At 39.5% G+C, this 19,907-nt stretch overlaps 1 protein-coding gene across 2 annotated transcripts; it reads right to left on the bottom strand.

Annotated features, from left to right (window-relative positions):
• Positions 1-153: 153 nt before the first annotated feature.
• On the bottom strand, positions 154-19,860 carry PSMD5 (proteasome 26S subunit, non-ATPase 5). Of its 2 annotated transcripts, none has more exons than XM_028493586.2 (10): positions 19,654-19,860; positions 13,151-13,295; positions 11,797-11,910; positions 11,233-11,361; positions 9,729-9,838; positions 7,703-7,845; positions 6,746-6,937; positions 4,908-5,017; positions 4,378-4,518; positions 154-436 (listed from the first exon to the last, which is right to left on the bottom strand). In XM_028493586.2, the coding sequence occupies exons 1-10, from the start codon at positions 19,824-19,826 to the stop codon at positions 422-424; spliced, it is 1,272 nt and encodes a 423-aa protein (XP_028349387.1). In that variant the 5' UTR covers positions 19,827-19,860; the 3' UTR covers positions 154-421. The 2 variants fall into 2 exon arrangements, with proteins under 2 accessions (XP_028349387.1, XP_007123696.1); XM_007123634.4 differs by lacking the exon at positions 154-436 and adding an exon at positions 1,001-1,596 and having other exon boundaries at positions 19,654-19,857.
• Between the last annotated feature and the right edge of the window lie 47 nt (positions 19,861-19,907).

The following is a 19,907-nucleotide window of genomic DNA, read 5'->3' as shown; positions in this document are numbered from 1 at the left end:
CTAATTTTTTGTGAAACAATTTTCATTAAGTCCTAATTAGGCAGTATTTTACAAACGGGATGCAACAAATACACATTTCATGTTACGTATACACTCTATTAGTTTCCTAAAGATGCCTAACAAAGTACAACAAACTAGGTGGCTTAAAACAACAGAAATTTAGTGGTATTAGCAGTAGGAAAATGGCCCATATGGAAAGATGGAAAAAGGGGACTCACGGATACCAGAGATGGCGGAACAGAGATGACTAATCTGAGGACAAGAAAATTCCAGTCACTTGAGAATCATTTTGTAACAGAGCAGGGCTGGTTTATCAACATCACCACCATGGCTTGAAAGAAACCTATCTCTCCATTCTGAACCATCACACTCTGATAACATATTCATGTAGAAACCTCTGGATTGATGATCGCTTTGCTGTTTAGAGAGCAGAGCACTGGAAAACAGGTGGGAACATTTTTTGTCAATGAAAAGCAAGTGCATCCTTTGCTAATCAGTAAGATGGTATCCTGGTTTAGGCATAGTGACCCCTCCATTCTGACTCTAGTTATTAGGAGTCAGTTTCCCTCTCTCTGATCAACTCAATATGGACATGATGGATCTCAGAAATTAAAAGCAAAGCTCTCAACAACAATGACCCACCAACAAATAAAATAACAGTCTGGGGACCTCTCTGGTTTAGCATGTTATCACTCCTCCCCACCCAAAACCACAACACAGTAAGATGCCTTGATAAACAGCAAAAAAAAAAAGCATCGAGGAACACTAGAAACATTTTTAAAAGATTTATTATCTATTTTTCAAAGGACTAATAGTAACAAAAAGCAAAAGAGACCTTATTAAAAGTATTTATTCTTAGTATAGGGAACATAATTTTAAGTTTGCATATTACTTGTTTTTCAAAGAATATTTATATCCAAGACTTTGAAAGTGGAATCAGAAGGGGAAAAAAGACCAAAAAAATAAGGGAGTGGGGGGGATAGAAAGGATTCAGAAACAATTTGGTTCCATTTTAGTTAAAGTGGATTTTAAAATAAGATGGTGAGTAAGTCCATGAAAATTTTCTGGGAGAAGAACGAAACTTCCATCTTCTTGCAAAGATTAAGGCAGTCAAAGGAATCTGAGAAACATCTGGTTCAATTACGATCAAGTTTGCCTGCTTTCCTGGCTTTACATTGAATTTCAATGTAGAAACACAACAAATGTTGGTGATAAAATTACATTAGACACTCCACGATGATTCTGGTGGGAGGGAAGTCTCTGTTTTGTAAAATACAGATGGAGTCAAATGCCTCAGGAGAAATTTTGGTCAATAAATGGTCTGGACTCTAGAAGAAATCACTCTGCTCCTTCCACTGCTGTTGTGGAAATAGGTTTCACATAGTATGGACCTTCGCTCAGGTAAGTTCTGAGCCTCAAATAATTTGGGTTCCCAAAGATTTCCGCAATTGTCTTAGAATTGGCAAGTGCTTTCACCAGTTCATATTTGGCATCCTTTGAAGCTTTGTCATGCTCTACGGACCGGTCCATCACATATTCTACAAAACCTGGACTGTTAAACATAAGTTTCTGAGCCCAGGGTTGGTTTGCAATGGCCTGAAATAGAAGGGGAAAAGAACACAATTCCTCTGAGCCTTAAGTTAAGTTTGTTAATGGGACGGCACAAACCTTAGAAAGAAATTTGGCAACATGAACCTTAAAAATGTTACATTTTGCCCAAGTAAATTCCCTCCTGAAACTCTAACTTAAGAAAATTATCAAAATATTAAAAAAATCTGTAAACAAAGATGCTCATCACACTGTGAAAGGTACACTATAAATCCCTAATAGTGGGAAGATGAGTTAGTAAATTACGGTATATAGCAATAATAAATTAAATAAACATTAAGAATAAAGTTTATAAAGGATAGGGAAATCTGTTATATGAAAAAAGTAGATCCAAATTATACATATGGCATAATTACAACAGTGGAAAAATCAAGACAAAGACTTGAGAAGAAAAGACTACCCTAAAGAAACTCTCATACATGTGCATAAGAGGATATTTTCGAGAATGTTCATTGTAGCATCATTTGTAATAGATGCTATCTAAATCTTCATTTACTGGAGATTGACACACTGTGGCTATACAATGAAATACTAATGACTTTCTAATTGTCTCTTTTAATATAGATAAATCTTAAAAACATAACATTAGGGAGAAAAAGGAAATTGCAGAATGATATGAAGAGCACGATACCATTTGCAAAGTTTAAGAATATTTAAAATACTGTAATTTAAGCATATATGCATAGATAGTAAAAGTATAAAATCACGCGTGCACTTGTAAACCCTGAATTCATGACAGTGATTACATTCAGAGAGGGAGGAAGGGGAATTGGATGGGGCAGAGGTAGCAAGGTATGACTGTATGTCTGAAATATTACACCAATAAATAGATAAATACTAATACCAATACTAAAAGGAAACACCTTAAAGTCATACCAAACAGGTACGACTCTATGTGCTTTAAAAAATTTCTACTTCTCAATCTTTTCCAAATTTAAAAATAATGAATAAACAACGTTTATAAAAAATGTTTTTAAAAACCTCACTACTATATTTTAATGAAGAACAAGGCACAATCAAGTTTACAGCCTATGTCTTCCTCTCAAAATGTGTTCTGCAGACCATCAGCTTCAGCATCACCTGTGAACTTGTTAGAAATTCAGGATCTCGGGCTCTATTCCAGAACCAATGAATGAGAATCTACATTTTAACAAGACATTACAGTTTGAGAAACATCAGCCTACTTAACAATAGTTGAGGATGGGTGGGTTGAAATAAAAACAGCTGCCCAAACCAGTAAATCAAAAATTATCTCTACAACTATGGCTAAGTGGAGCATAAGGTAGAAGAGTGGGAAAAAAACAAATAATGAGAATACCAGTGCAGGAGCCCAAATGACCATCACAGTGACTACTGACAAGGGTGAAACAGTCTAAAAACAACATTCTTGAAGTGGACAGGTATCCTGTATCCTTCAAGACGCAGATCCTGTATCACATCCTGCAGGAAGCCTTCCCACTTTTTTTTTTTTTTTTTTTTTTTTTTTTAATTTTCTTTATTTTTGGCCGCGTCGGTTCTTTGTTGCTGCGTGCGGGCTTTCTCTAGTTGTGGCAAGCGGGGGCTAATGTTCGTTGCAGTGCGCAGGCTTCTCACTGTGGTGGCCTCTCTTGTTGCGGAGCACAGGCTCTAGGCACACAGGCTTCAGTAGTTGCAGCATGCGGGCTCAGCAGTTGTGGCTCGCGGGCTCTAGAGCGCAGGCTCGGTAGTTGTGGAGCACGGGCTTAGTTGCTCCGTGGCATGTGGGATCTTCCAGGACCAGGGCTCGAACCCGTGTCCCCTGCGTTGGCAGGCGGATTCTTAACCACTGAGCCACCAGGGAAGTCCAGCCTTCCCTCTCTTGTCGCCCCCACTCTCCTTGTTCCCTCCCTCTCTAGGCCAAGCATGCTGCCTGAGATCCCATTATTAAGATTACTAAAGTGATGACTACATTTCGATGAGCCCAGGGAACCACAGCAAGTGCTGAAGCTACAAAGTTAAATCAGCTATGGCTCCTATTTTCAATAAACTCTGTTGACTAGGTCAATAAATAAACATTTTCAACAAAGTGTAATAAACAGAACACAGGTATGATCCTTACCACAACTATAATCATACAATTAACTTTATAATTGTATTTACTGCTTAGGTCCTTCAATAGACGATGAGCTACATGAAAGGAAGGTCTTTGTATCTTTTGTTCACTACTATATCCCCAGAACCTAGCAAAGAAAAGAAACTCGACAAATATTTGCTGAATAAATGAATAAATGCAAAGTAGGAAAGCCAGCACTGCTTAACTCAACCTTGTGGGTTTGGGCAAAGCTTGCTGAAGAGACACCTGAGTTAGTCCTTGAAGAATAAATAAGAGGTTAACAAGCAAAGACAGGGAAGAGCGTTGAATGTAGAGTGTACATGAGGGTCCAGAGATATGAATCAAGCAGTCTGCTATCACTAGAGCTGCCAGTGCCAGAAGCGAATGGCAAGAAATAAGGCTGAGGAAAACCAGGGCTAAGGTAGTAAGGGCTTGCTTGATGGCAGATAAGGAATGCGGAATTAATTCTGTGATCCCACAGCACCCTCGAACATTTTGCCACAGCACCTAATACCTTTTACTGAAACCATTTGTTTACATGTTTGTCTCCCTAATTAGCCTACGCTAATAGTAGAGGGCAGAAACTTCCTACGCACTTGTGCATCCCCAGGGCCTGGCAGAGAGACTGGCTCATTTTAAGTACACATGTGTTGAACTGGCAGAGTCCCAGAAGACATGGAAAAGAAGAGGACGCCTACCGTGAACACTCTTAAGGCAGCACAGTGTAGTTCAAGGAAGGGTTGATTACTGATGCCACGGAAGAGCTCCAGCGGGTCCCGAGATAAAGAAGAAAACCAGGATTCTGTCATCCTCAGGAGGTCATCAGTCTGCTGCTCAGGCTACAAGACAGAAAAGGAAAACCTCAAGACATTAGGAAGTCAGGAAACCTGGGTTCTGATCACACCCTGTCATTAACTAGCTGTGTGAGTTCTGCCAAGTCTGGAGCATTCTTCCCCAACTCAGCCCAGACTTCCCCAGTTATGTCTTGTTTCTTTTTTGATGGGGTTGATTAAGCAATCTCTAGGGTCTTATCCAGTTCGAATACTCTATGATTCCACTTTAACTTTAAAAATGTCACTAGTCATATAATGAGGGTTATCTTCTTTCACTAAGAGTGAGAAAGATGGCATTTAGTTGGTCAACATTTATAGCAAGTTAACTAGTATTATACAGATTTATTCTCCCCCAGATATACCACTGTTCTTCATTAATTTCCCAATCTACTTACTGGTAAATAAAAAAGAGATGAAATTGCATCCAAACACCTAATTTTGAGCTCTGTTGAGGCATTCTTTGCCTGATATCCTATTCTCATCAGCAAGCATTCAAAGCGAGTTCCTTTGAAGAAGAACAAGATACTTTTTATTGTGGTAAAATACACATAACATAAAATTTATCATTTTAACCATTTTTAAGCATACAGCTCAGTACATTCACACTGTTGGGAATCCATCACCACCATCCATCTCCAGAACTTTTTCATCATCTCAAACTGAAACTCTGTACTCATTAATCAACAACTCTCCTTTCCCCCCACCCCCCGTCCCCTGGTAACCACTATTCTATTTTCTGTCTCTGTGAATTTGACTATCCTAGGTACCATGTATAAGTGGAATCATACAATAATTGTCTTTTTGTGTTTGTCTTATTTCACTCAGCACTATATCTTCAAGGTTCCCCCATGATGTAGCATGTGTCAGAATTACATTCCTTTTTAAGACTGAATAATATGCCTTTGAACGTATATACCACATTTTGTTTATCCATTCATTCATCAATGAACACTTGGGTTGTTTCTATCCTTTTTGGTTATTGTGAATAATGTTGTTAATGAACACAGATGTACAAACATCTGTTTAAGCCCCTGCTTTCAATTCTTTTGGGTATATACCTAGAAGCGGAACTGCTGGATCATATGGTAATTCTATGTTTAATTTTTTGAGGAACCACCATGATTCCACAGCAACTGTACCATTTTACATTCCCACCAGATATGCACAAGGTTTCCAATTTCTCACATCCTGTCAACACTTGTTATTTTCTGTTTTTTAAAAAAATAGTAGCCATCCTAATGGGTGTTAAGTGAACAATGAGATTTTTTAAAGTATGCTTTCATTAATACTATGACTGCTACCAACCTAAACCAATATAAAAATAAACATGTAGTCAGAAACCAAGTGACAGGCCTAAAACACATTCATATGCAATACAGCATATATAAGTTAAAGTGTAGAGCTCTGAAATCAAAGGACCTGGATTTGAGTATCAGCTGCCCCACAGTCTGAATGATCTTAGAAAATTTTCTTAACTTCTCTGAGTGTCACCTACCTTATCTGTAAAATGAGAATGACAATAGTATGTTCTTTGCAAGATTGTAAAAGGATCATATGTCATAGGTACAAGCAGTTAGAAAAGTACACATAACCTGGATACTAGCTGTGATACACAACAGCATATATAATTTTCAACATATATTTCACAAGGGTTTTAACAGTGCTGTACATTTTTTTGTGTGTAGAATTCATAGTACTTGCAAGATACTCATGGATGTGCCATGAAAGTATCACTCTTAACATAAAATCTTGTAACATATTTTTGTTTTCCTTCCTTGACATATAAATATAAAACAAATGTGTCTTTTCAGTAAATATTCACAACAACCCTGAGAAGTAGTTGTTATACTCTTTTTATATATAAGGAAAGTGAGGCCTAGAGTAGTTAAGTGAGTAAGTGAAGCTCAGAAAGCTAAGTTAGTGTTAGAACTGGGACATGAATCCAGGTCTTTCTGACTCCAGACTGTGGCCTTTGTACTATGAATACTACTTAAGAAAGATGTAGAGGGGAAAGAGTGCTTGGCCCAGCACTCTTTTTTTTAAAAAAAAAATTCAGTAATAGTTATGAGACTTTTTAGGGATTAGTCCAAGGTCATGGTAAAAAGACTGCCATCTGTAAAAGTAGTTTCTACTATGCAGTTAACATACAAGCAAATGAACTTATATGATGAATTCTTGTCCCCCCACCAAAAAAGAGATATCCTTAAGGAAAGCCAAAACAAGTCATACCAACCTGTTTTCTGTAAAACTTGTTTTCCTTCAACATTGGATCCTAGAATTCCAATTGTGTCCACTGCTATACCAATCATGGTGGGGTCTTGACTTTCTGTCATTTCAAAGACTTTTTCCACAAAGACAGGATAACGCTCACAGATCTGCTGAGGACTATCCATGATAGCCAGGTTTCCAAAAAACTTCACAAATCCTAAAGATATTTACAAGAATGTATTTTAATAGAAAAAGAAGATAGCATAAATTGTGGGCCCTAGGTTTTCATGGGACAGTAATAAACTTCAGGCCAGAAAGAGGAGAAAGGTTACAGTACTGTGTTGCCTGGAAATCAGACAGACCATAAGGAGATACTGAAGGACCTGTGATGTGTGGTCCTGACGGAATAGAAATCCCAGGTTGTCAACGGAGCTGGGTCCGAATACTGAAGCATTGTCATATGCAAGAGGGAGAACAAAGAACAAGGACCAGCAGATACAAATTATAGGAAGGCAAGTTTGGAGTCATTATCAGGAAGAAATTTTTTAACAGAGATGTTCATCGACGAAATAAGCGAGGCTATCTAAAATTAATTTCCAATTTCTGGAAGTGCTCAAGAAAAACTAATCAACCATGTCCTAGAACAGAATGGCTAGAATAATTCTATATTAGATAAAGATTCCAACTCAAGATTTGATGAATCGGTGAAATATACTGTAAGTATCATTACTAGTAGTTTTATGATGATTCTTTTGGCTAAGGTTCAAGGGAAACAGACTAATGCTCTAAACAGCAATATTTCCAGAAAATTAGAATCAACAGTGCACGGCTCCCAGAGCAATAGATTCCACTTCATTAAGGGGCTATGGGTATCATCTTAAGGGAATCAGCTCTACAGAAAACAATCCCTGGCCTCCCCTGTCAGAGATAACTCTGAAACAAAACATACACTGTCATTTCCACAAGTGTCAGTATTTCTTACCTGGCAAATAGAAGCTAGAGAAAGGGTCTGAATCTGCCCCAACAATTATATTAGAAATCTGGTCAATTACTCCCTCTTGAGCGAGGTACTGTCGTCCATGATGAGTATATGCCAGTGATGTCACCATTTCTATACAGGTGGCTCTGAAATGCCAAGATTTTGCATATGATTAGTATAGTTTATAAACTGTTTTCACATAGGTTATTTTACTTAATTCTTCCCACCAAGTGTGAAAGGTGACTGATCCTGGCTCTACTTTTCAGATCAGGACACAAGGATGAGAAAACTGTAACTTGTCCAGAATCACACTGTTTTTACAAGGCAGTTAAGACTTAAATCATGACCTTCTGACTTGAGGCCCATTATTGTTTCCATTATAACACAACTACCTCCTCAAAGAGTTTTTCAACCTTTGTTTTATTTTGAAACGTCAAACATGAATATTTTCTCACAAAATTATAACGCCTTTACCACATATTTAAAAAATAATTCTTTGGTATTATCTAAAGCCTAACCATGACCAAATTTCCTCAATTAACTAAAAAAAGTATTTTTAGAGTTGATCCTAAGGTATTTTAACTGACTATTTGCAAGGTTTTTTCCTATGTCAGGAAGTCTGATACTAAGTTAAAGAAATTTAACAAAATAATTTCCTTATTAGGAAGGCTTTGAAACAATGTAACTCAAATGCTCTGAAACAGTATGACTGAGGACTGGTTTATGCATGTGAGTTCAACAAATTCAATCACATTTAAAGAACACAGGACAATCAGAAAATCATTTAAGATAAGGAAAACAAAGTCCTGTGTACACAAAGGTAACTATAGTGCTCTTATAACAGCAAAATACTTGAACCAAGTATTCAGCAGTGGGGATGTGTTAGTAAATTGTGGAATATCTAAGGAAACACTGGCAGATATTCAAGGGGACTTAAGGAGTAGGGGCTGAGAGTAAAGAGACTGGAATTAACATTTCTTTGAGAGTAAATTGTGGAATATCTAAGGAAACACTGGCAGATATTCAAGGGGACTTAAGGAGTAGGGGCTGAGAGTAAAGAGACTGGAATTAACATTTCTTTGAGAGCCTATATCGACCATTGCATTGGTCTCTATGGTCAATTCACTTAATCCTCATATTATCTTCTTTACAGAATTGACATTATTCCATTTAGGAGATAAGGAAACTCAGATGCAGAAAGGTTACAATAATTTGTCTAAGGTCAAACAGCTACTAAGTAGTAGAGATGCATGTAAGCCCAATTCTCACTCATTTTCAAAAGTCCATGTTTCTTCTATCATGCCGCAGTGCTATTATTTAACGACATCAAGAAACGTGCATGTTGGGAATTCCCTGGAAGTCTAGTGGTTAAGAGTCAGTGCTTTCACTGCCGAGGGCCTGGGTTCAATCCCTGGTTGGGGAACTATGTTCCCATAAACCACACAGCATGGCCAAAAAAAAAAGAAAAAAATTATATATATACATATATATATATAAAATGTGCATGTTAACACATTAAGTAATACAAAACGACAGTTACCATGTGACTGGCAACTTTTTTTTTTTTTTTTTTCTGGTACGTGGGCCTCTCACCACTGCGGCCCCTCCCACTGAAGAGCACAGGCTCCGGACGCGCAGGCTCAGCGGCCATGGCTCACGGGCCTAGCCTCCGTGGCATATGGGATCCTCCCGGACCGGGGCACGAACCCGTGTCCCCTGCATCAGCAGGCGGATTCTCAACCACTGCGCCACCAGGGAAGCCTGATTGGCAACTTTTAAACAGCACACATGCCTAAGGACAAGGAACACTGCTATTCAAAAGTAGCTGAATTGTCATGCTAAGTTCCAGTATGTTGTCACCATGTAAGTTGAGCAATTTTCAAAAAACCCCTCCTTCAGGACATAATCAGTCATGAGGTTGCAACCTGAGCATAGGCTCCACTAGGGGAGATCACACTAAGTCCCGAGGTTGTCTCCTGGCCCCCCAAGAAAGGACATTTTGCTTTAAGAACTCTCTCCGTCAACATACCTGACTAGCACATCCTCACCGGTCAGTTCTCGGAGGAGCTGCGTTACCAATCCACTGGTGGTACAGTAGTTTAAAGATTCTGGTGACACAGAAGATATCTCCACAATTAGCTGAAAGAAAACAGAAAAAGCAGAAAGGTTAAACAAAATAGCACCAAACTTGTTAGATGGTATTTTAAGTTAAATGCAGGACTAGGAAGTATATTCATACTATTATATACTAGTATAAATTATATACTTAATATAATTGAATTTTTAAAAATCCATTATTTGTCTCCACAAGCAGGAAAACTTCATTGAACACACAAGAAATTACTCTGGCACAGAAACACTCACCCAGATATACCTGGGTATATCTGCCCTTTTCTAAAAAGAAACCATCAGTCAGGACAAAAGGCCCTATCAGCAACAACGAACAGATTGTAAAAAATCATTCATTCATTCATTCTATCAGTCGGCCACTCATTTACTCGTTCAACAAGCATGTTCTGAGGGCTTATTGAGAGATCTAGGACACTGAGAATTTTAAGCAGAGGAACGACAGAATCAGATTTCGATTTTTAAAAGATCATTCTGACTACATGTGGCAATAGACTAGTGGTGACAAAAATGGGAGCAGACCAGTTTGGATGCAAATACAGTAGTCCAGTTGAGAGATACTGGTAGCTTAGACTAGGGTGGTGGTGGCTATAGCAAAGCAGAGAAATGCAGGAGTTTACGTAAAACTGACACGATGTGATGACTGAGTGGATACATGGCAGTGAGGACACGGCCTCACAGAGAATAAGCTGGAGGTCCAACAGCCAGCCATGTGGACTGGGAGATGGGGCCAGTTTGTTGCTGCTGTTTTTATTAGGGGCATGAGGTGGATGGAGAAGATCAGGAGTTTGGTTTGAACATGAGCATAAGGGGCCTAGCTTGCCTTCACAAACTGCAACAATTAAAGGTTCAATAGAGGCTAAGGAGCCAGGAGACCAAGAAGAAACAGCTACAGAAGAAGAAGGAAAATCAAGATTGCATAATATTAACAATGCAAAGTAAGACATTGTTCTGAAGAGGGAATCAGACTCTAGACGGTTCTGTTTTGAATATACAATCTATTAATTGCATGGCCTTGGGTCAATGACTCCATCAACAGCAAGATTAATGATAATGAAATATCAGGTTTACTGTGAGAATTGAAGAGAATATATATGAGAGGATTTAGCACACTGCTCAGTACAAAGGTTCTTCTTACTACCACTACTACACTAATTTTTTCAAAGTCTAATTTCAATGGCATCTCCTCTATTACAGTACTCAGAGTGCAGTGTAAATATTTTTATATGACTGTCTCACACACTAGGCTGGGAGTTCATCCCTTCATCCCAAGCACCTGGTATATATAGGGCCTAACATAGACTATATACTCAATAAATACATGTTAAATGAGCCATCTCACCTTCTGATGTAAGCCTTGATGCATTCTGAATTATAGGCACCAGAAAGGATGCTTTTAGTCTTACCTCATACACCCTATATCGAACAATGTCATTTGTTTCCATTACACTTTTCAAATCATCCAGCAGATTACTTTCAAATAAAGCCTCCAGTCCAGCCTGGGTCAGTGATATTCTTGACAGGGATTTAATGGCCTTATAAGGAAAGAAAGTATCTCTTAAATCATAAAAATACCAAACTGCACTTTCTACTTCATAAGATTTATGTGAAAATTAGTGTATGGAACGCAGCTTACCCAAAGAACATTCACTACATTTTAGCTATAATTACTTATAATTGGAAAAAATACATAGTATTCCCAACAGAAAATAGAAAAAGCTTCTTATCAAGCAACCCAATGTAAGCTCTATGATGGTCAATTTAGAAATGTGCATTCTAGAAAATAAAAGGGGTTTACTAGTTTTATTTTGATGCCACTTATTTATTTCATACCATCGATATGAGGCTGCAAATTCAATTACGCAAATCATTCATTCTAAACCTCCACCTCTCAATCCAGAAGGCCTTTCTCTGTCTTTTAGGACATTAATGTCTCTGCATGTTTAGGCTGATGGTTGTAGCTGACTCACCGCTTTAGCTACAGATAGATTCTCTCCACCAATACAATAAACGATTTGTTTTAATAATTCAGCATTATTTAGAATCTCAGTAACAGCATCAGAATTTTCAACAATTCTTCTAACCTGAAAGGAAAAAAACAATCAGAAATACTCTTCCAAGGTAGGGCAATATGTAAACACATGATGGTCAAATTGCCTTAGAGTGCAGTTATTTTAGGAGTTACTAACTACAGCTATGAGTCACTAAAAAATTCCAAATGACCCAAATTCATTAAAGCCAAACACACAGATGGTATAGTCACATCTTTGAAAAGAAAGAAAAAACAAAACAAAACAGGTGAGTTAAGACTTGAGACACCTCAGTGAGTGAAAACAATACAAATCTTAGTTCTACCAACTTCCAGTTCTTGATCTTGAGCAAACTAAATAACTTTTTTTGAGCCTAATTTCTTGTCTGTAAAATGGGAATACAGTACTTAACTGCAGGATAGTAATAATGATTAAATGAAACTAAATAGGTAAAACACCTCCTACAGAGTTTTACACATAAATGGTCAACGGATAAATCGATCCTTTCTCCTTTTCTTGAATAAATACTTTAGAGAATAAAAGAAAAAACCGGAGTTGAGGGCTTCCCTGGTGGCGCAGTGGTTGAGAACCCGCCTGCCGATGCAGGGGACACGGGTTCGTGCCCCAGTCCGGGAAGATCCCACATGCCGCGGGGCGGCTGGGCCCATGACCATGGCCACTGAGCCTATGTGTCCGGAGCCTGTGCTCCGCAACGGGAGAGGCCACAACAGTGAGAGGTCCGCGTACCACAAAAACAAACAAACAAAACAGTAGTTGAACATCTAGTGGATAACTAACTGCTCAACTTCTATCCCTTCAAGATAATCCTCGGCAGCAGCTCTTCACCCAAACACTAGCAGGTTTGGTTACCAGGGTGGTAAGAATTACTGTCTTAATTTGTTGGTATAGTGACCTTTATAATAGTACTTCACTCATGCCACTATAATAAGACTTAGCACGGCAATCTTTCTCTCTAGACTAGGGGCTCCTTGGAGGAAAGAAACAGGCTTTACTTATCTTGGTAGCTCTAACAGCATATGGTACAATGCCTGATAAAAGGAACTCAGTATTTGATGACTAACTGATTCAGACGGCACTCAGTGAAACTTCTTACTTTAGCTTGTATCTGCTGGTTATAGTTAGCTACGCATACTAGAATAGACTAGATACTCCCTACAGAGAGAGCACGTGTTTTCTTCACCTCTGTGTCTCTGGCTCCCAGCACAGACTCTGGCCCAGGGCAGGTGGTCACTAAATGGTGATTTCCTTATTATGTGCTAGTAAAATTTCATACCTGGGACAGAGTGAGGATTTTTACAGAATCATTGGGGTGAGTCAGTCCCCTCTGCAGGTCAACCCTGAGGTTCCGGGCCACGTGAACCGGCTCCAAAGCTTGCAGCAATCTCTCCAGGATGGATACACACAAAGTAGTCTGTTCCCTAAAAGAGACACCACAGATCTCATCAATTCATGTCCTACCAGGTAGGAAGCAACAACCTAATATCTGATACCTAGCTTAATGAGGCTCTCCTCCACACAAACTTCCCTTTGAAACACCAGCTTCTACTAGTTTATTCAAATTTACCTAGTACCGGGCTTCCCTGGTGGCACAGTAGTTAAGAATCTGCCTGCCAATGCAGGGAACACGGGTTCAAGCTCTGGTAGGGGAAGATCCCATGTGCCGCGGAGCATTTAAGCCCGTGCACCACAACTACTGAGCCTGTACCCTAGAGCCCACGAGCCACAACTACTGAAGCCCACGAGCCACAACTACTGAAGCCCACGTGCCACAACTACTGAAGCCCTCATGCCTAGAGCCTGTGCTCCACAACAAGAAGCCCGCGCACTGCAATGAAGGATAGCCCCCATCCACCACAACTAGAGAAAGCCTGTGTGTAACAATGGAGACCCAACGCAGCCAAAAATAAATAAATAAAACAAAACTAAACAAAAAACAAACTAACCTAGTAACTATTATGTGCCATGCCTGTGCCAGGATAATATATATAAGACGTATTCTCTAAGGGTAAGATATATTCTCTAATCTCAAGGAGCTCAGTTTAATGGATGACACAGAAAAATAAAAAGGCAACTATAATCCAAGTAGATAAATGCTATAGGTTAGGTCTGGAAGCTGAGGGAGCTCAGAAAAGAACACAGGGTTCGGGGAAGGCCTCCCAGAGGGTAACACCTGAGCTAAAATGTGGGATTTATCTAAGAGAAGAGAGGTGTTCCGGGTAGAGGGAGTAGTCGCACATAAAAGACACAGAGGAATGAGACAGTGTTATGCATTCAAGGAACCACAAGTCACTTGGTATGATGGGGTGGGGAGAAGGATGAATGACAAGAAATGAAACAGGAAAGATGCACAGAAGCTGGATTCTGATAGGTCTTTTATGTCCTGCTATGGAATTTAGCCTCTTCCCAGAAGGCAATGGAAAGCCATGAAGTGGTTTTAAAGCAGAGAAGGAACACAATGAGCTCTGACTTATAGAAATCACTCTGCATCAGTTTTAGAGAAAGAATCAGTTAAAAGGTAGCTGATGGTGAGAGGTGATGGAGCAAAACAGGGAAGAAGCAGTGGGAATGGAGAAGAGGGAAAAGATTCAAGACCTATTAAGGAGGCAAATTAAGCAGAACTTGATGACTACCAGATGTAGATACAGAGGTGTTTCACTAATAACTTCCTTGTCTCTTAATAGGCAGTACAAATAAATGGGCACTCATATATTGCTAATAGGAGTATACGGTTAAATTGGTGCCTTCCTAAAAGGTGATTAAGCAGTACATAGCAATACACAGCAAATGAACATATCCTTTTAACTTAGCGATTGTACTTTGCACAATCAAGGGTAAGGGAGTAATTAAGAATGTTTTTATACCCAAGATAAATGAAAACATATGTCCACACAAAAATTTGTATGCCAATTTTTCATAGCAGTGGAAAAAACCCAAATGTCCATCAATTAATGAATACATAAATGTGGTAGATCAACTCAATGGAATATTATTCAACCATGAAAAAGGAATGAAGTACTAATACATGGTACAATGTGGATGAACTCTGAAAATATTATGCTAAGTGAAAAAAGCCAGACACAAAAGGCTTCCTTTTGATGTGATTATTTCGTTTACATGAAATGTCCAGAACAGACAAATCCATAGAGACGGAAAGCAGATTCCTGGTTGCCAGGGGATGAGGGAGAGATGAGAAGGGGAATGGGGAGTGATTGCTAATAGGTATGTTTCTTTTCTTTCTTAAAAGAAATGTAATTGTCTATGCCATAAAATTCACCATTTTAACCATTTTTCAATGTACAGTTCTGTGGCATTAAATACAGTCACATTGTTGTGCAACCATCACCACCATCCATCTCCAGAACATTTTCATCTTCCCAAACTGAAACTCTGTATTCATTAAACACAACTCATTTTCCCCTCCCCTCGGCCCCTGGCAACCACCATTCCACTTTCTGTCTCTATGAATTTGACTACTCTAAGTACCTCATATAAGTGGAATCATACAATATTTACCATTTTGCATCTGATTTATTTCACTTAATATGTCTTAAGGGGCTTCCCTGGTGGCACAGTGGCTAAGAATCCGCCTGCCGATGCAGGGGACACAGGTTCGTGCCCTGGTCCGGGAAGATCCCACATGCTGCGGAGCAACTAAGCCCGTGTACCACAACTACCGAGCCTGCGCTCTAGAGCCTGCGAGCCACAATTACTGAGCCTGCATGCTACAACTACTGAAGCCCACACGCCTAGAGCCCATGCTCCACAACGACAGAAGCCACCACAATGAGAAGCTCGCACACTGCAATGAAGGGTAGCTCCCACTCGCCGCAACTAAAGAAAGCCGGTGCGCAGCAACGAAGAACCAACACAGCCAAAGAACGGAAGCCCACACGCCCAGAGCCCACGCTCCACAACGACAGAAGCCACCACAATGAGAAGCTCGCACACTGCAATGAAGGGTAGCTCCCACTCGCCGCAACTAAAGAAAGCCCGTGCGCAGCAACGAAGAACCAACACAGCCAAAGAAAGAAAGAAAGAAAAGAAATAGAAAAAAAAATTTTTTTAAATGTCTTCAAAGTGCATCCATGTTGTAGCATGTGTCAGAATTCTCTTCCTTTTTAAGGCTGAATAATATTCCATTGTGTATATGTGTATACCATATTTTGTTTATCCATTCATCCATTGATGGACACTTGGGTTGCTTCAATGTTTTTGTTTGTTTGTTTTAGCCATTCTAGTAGATGTGTAGTAGAATCTCAATGTGATTTTAATTTACATTTCCCTAATGACTAATGATGTTGAGTATCTTTTCATTTGCTGATTTGTTATCCACACATCTTCTTTGTTCAAATATTTTGCCCATTTTAAAACTGAGTTCTTACTGTGTTTTGAGAGTTCTTCATGTATTCTGAATACAAGTCCTTTATCAGATATATTCTTTGCAAAGACTTTTCTCCATTTGTGACTCGCCTTTTCATTCTCTTAACTGTGACCTCTGAAGAGCAAAATGTTTAATTTTGATGAAGTCCAATTTATGAATTTGTTCTCCTATGGATCATTCTTTTGGTGTCACATTAAAGAAATCTTTGTTTAAGCCAAGGTCACAAAAATTTTTTTCTATGTCTTCTTCTAGAAGTTTTATAGTTTTAGGTTTTACATTTAAGGTTATAATCCACTCTCATACACTTCTGGTAGGAATGTAAAATGATATAATCACTTTGGAAAACAGTTTGGCAGTTTCTTCAAAGTTAAACATACACCTACCATATGATCCAGTCATTCCACTCCTAGGTATTTACTCAAAAAGAAAAGAAAAAAAATGTGTCTATGTAAAGACTCGTACACAAATGTTCATAGCAGTGTTACGGTAATATACCCACACGAAGATAACTCAAATGTCCATCAACAGGTGGTTCATAAACAACTGTGATTCATCTATACAGAGGAGTACTATTCAGAAATAAAAAGGAATGAAGTATTCATTCACACCACATGGATAAATTTTAAAGTAATTATGCCGAGTGAAAAAAAGCAAACAAAAGAGTACATGCTGTATGACACCACTTATATGAAACTCTTGGGAAAAAAAAAATGGCAAACTCATCTATAGAGACATCTTTGCTACCTTGATTGTAGTGATGGTTTCATGAGTATATACATGTCAAAACTTGTCAAACTGCGTATTTTATTATGTGCAGTTTATTTTAGGTAAATTATATCTCAGTAAAGCTTTTTTTTTTTTAAAGCAATGGTAGGTTAAACTGTATATTGCACAGATTTAATATGTGGCCCTTCGGTACCAAGAAGCCAAAGAATTAATAATGTACAATCAGTCTTGCTTGCCTTCCATGTTGTAAAGCAGTAATCTTAGGACTTACTTTATCTCACAAAAACTCCGGTCTAGGTTTATGGACTTCCCTGGTGGCGCAGTGGTTAAGAATCTGCCTGCCAATGCAGGGGACATGGGTTCGAGCCCTGGTCTGGGAAGATCCCACATGCCGTGGAGCAACTAAGCCCATGAGCCACAACCACTGAGCCCACACGCTGCAACTACTGAAGCCCGCGCACCTAGAGCCCGTGCTCTGTAACAAGAGAAGCCACCGCAATGAGAAGCCCACACACTGCAACTAAGAGTAGTCCCCGCTCGCCGCAATTAGAGAGAAAGCCCGCGCACAGCAACGAAGACCCAATGCAGCCAAAAATAAATAAATAAATTTATTTAAAAAAAAAAAGATTCTAGGGTTACATCTATCAGAAAAGATCTCGAACCAATATATAGTGCAGGAAAACAGCAATATATCTAGAGACTGCCAATCCACTATCCAGAGAATTATTCCCACAAATTGCAATTGGTATCTACAATGTACTAACTTCTGAATTACCCTGTCTTTAAATTTCCATTAAAATTGTTTCCTAGAGCGCTGCTCCTTCATTCAGCAAACCACCACCCCACAGACCTTATTCTTCAAACTCCCCTTCATTTCAGTTCCTAGTGCATCTCTGGTGTTAACTTATAGATCACTGAAAGTCTCTTCATCTATAATATGAAGTGGTTGGACTAGGTGGGCTCTCTAAAATTTATGAGTTTAATCTTTTATTTGGCATATATTGTATTATGTGCTGCACCCTAAGAGGGATGCAGAGATGAATTCTTCAAAGAATTTACAAACAAGACAGAAACACATATGGAATTACAACATAAGGCAATAGTGTCAAGTATTATTAAGAGAAGTAATGATAATGTCCTTCAGGAGAGCTAAGGCCAGTCACTTGCAACTGGAGTGACCAAGAAAGACTTTTTGGAGGGGGTGGCACTTCACCTGGGCCTTAAAAGAAGGACAGATTTGGAGGGGAAGGCATTTCAGTTAGAAGGACTGGCATGAACAAAGTTAGGAAAGTGCCAAGTCATGCTCAAGGGAAAGTAGTGCCACTCGGTAGCTGGAGCAGATGAAATATGTGTAGAGTGGAAAAAGATGAGGCTGGAAAAGTAGGATGGAAATATATTGTAAAGGTCCAAGTGCCAGACTAACAAGTCATGATTTTACACTGGAGGCAATGGGACACCACGGCAAAGATGTGAGCCAAATTTCCTGAGAAGTTCCCTGTGGTTGCAACGTGGGAAGGACATACTAGAAAAGGAAACTCAGAGGTAATGAGAAGTCAGACTAATGCAACAGACCTAGCGAGAGGGAGAAAATGAGGGTCTGAATTAAAATGGACAAACAGAGATTTCATAGGCAGACCTGAATAATGTTAATTAACAGAATTAATGAAGGGAGAACACATGAAAAAGGGAGGATTCTTAGAAGGTCAGAGCCAAGAAAGCCCTCTGAAATCACCAAGTGTTGATTCAGTGATTCATTATCTTTTCAAGAAGAAAGGTCACTTTTAAATTTCTGGATCACAATCATTTAAAAAGTCTTTTAAGTTATCAGATGATCAAATACAAAGTGTTTTTAAATCAAATACTACAGATGTACATAAAATGAAAAGTAAAAGTTGCCATCCTACCATTCTAAGTCCCACTACCATATTAATAGTTTCTGATGTATCTTTCAGATATGCCAAAAGCTACACTGGCCTGTGTTCAAGTGGGTGTGGGGGGGTGGTAATACTTTTTAAAAATTACGCATAACGGGGTTATAAACTCCTACAATTTTCTTCTTTCATTCAGCAACATATATTAGAGATCTATGTCCACATATATAGATCTACCTCAATTTTCCTAATAGCTGCATAGTATTACAGTCATGTGTCATAATTTAAGAATCCCCTTTTAATAGATATTCAGGTGGTTCCTAGTTTTTTTGTTTCGTTTTGTTTTTTTTGCTGCCTCCTTCTGTTATGAATATTCCTGTATATACAGTACATTTTTTGCGTGAGTATACCTGCATGTTAAATTTCTGTAACAGGAATTACTGGATCAAAGGTATGTGAATTTAAAATATCGATGGATCCTTCCAAATTGCCAGGATAGGACCCCTTCTTAAAAGGTGGGAAAAAGTCAAGGACTTGGATACGTGATTGTGGAGTCCTCCCCGTAGATGGGCAACCTTGCTTTCCTCCTCCTATGAGGCCAGGCGACGGCCACCTCAGAGCCTGGGCTTGAACCCCGTCTCTCGCCTCTCAGCCCAGGATCCTTCCCTCTCTGAAATTTCAGTGATATTCAACCTTCACTGAGACTGGGAAAAGCCTCCCCCGTCACCACCACCCCCATCCCCGTCTCCATACTTGGGGGTGTCGCTCTCCCCCGCTCAAGCTGCAGGGTCATCTCACCGATGGTTCCCGTTGATCAGGGAGAAAAGCGGGCCAAGGCGCAGTTCCGCCGCTTGCTCGCGGAGCTCGCTGAGAGGCACCGACTGCAGCACCGACTGCAGAGCGCGCAGCTCCTCCAGCGGCGCTTCCAGCCGAGACACCTCCCTCAGAAGCGACAGCGCCTGGGCCGCCATGATGCCCCCTCCCGCCGGGGCTCGCCGCCCGTCAACACGCCCAGCTCCCGGCTCCCGGCGCGCCTTTCCAAGCCTCGCGAG

This window comes from Physeter macrocephalus, chromosome 9 (assembly GCF_002837175.3).
Source record: "Physeter macrocephalus isolate SW-GA chromosome 9, ASM283717v5, whole genome shotgun sequence".
Lineage (NCBI taxonomy): Eukaryota > Metazoa > Chordata > Mammalia > Artiodactyla > Physeteridae > Physeter > Physeter macrocephalus.
The sequence above is the reverse complement of the archived record's forward strand: the minus strand, read 5'-3'. Positions and strand labels throughout refer to the sequence as shown.

What these genes read in the sequence shown, in the direction of transcription:
- PSMD5 (XM_007123634.4), bottom strand. Translation starts at nt 19,826, where the DNA reads ATGGCGGCCCAGGCGCTGTCGCTTCTGAGGGAGGTGTCTCGGCTGGAA. An exon ending in TTCGATATAGGGTGTATGAG is followed by an intron (nt 9,839 to 11,232) that starts GTAAGACTAAAA and finishes GTTTTCTTTCAG; the next exon opens with CTAATTGTGGAGATATCTTC. An exon ending in CATCTCTTTTTTATTTACCA is followed by an intron (nt 4,519 to 4,907) that starts GTAAGTAGATTG and finishes TCTGTCTTGTAG; the next exon opens with CCTGAGCAGCAGACTGATGA.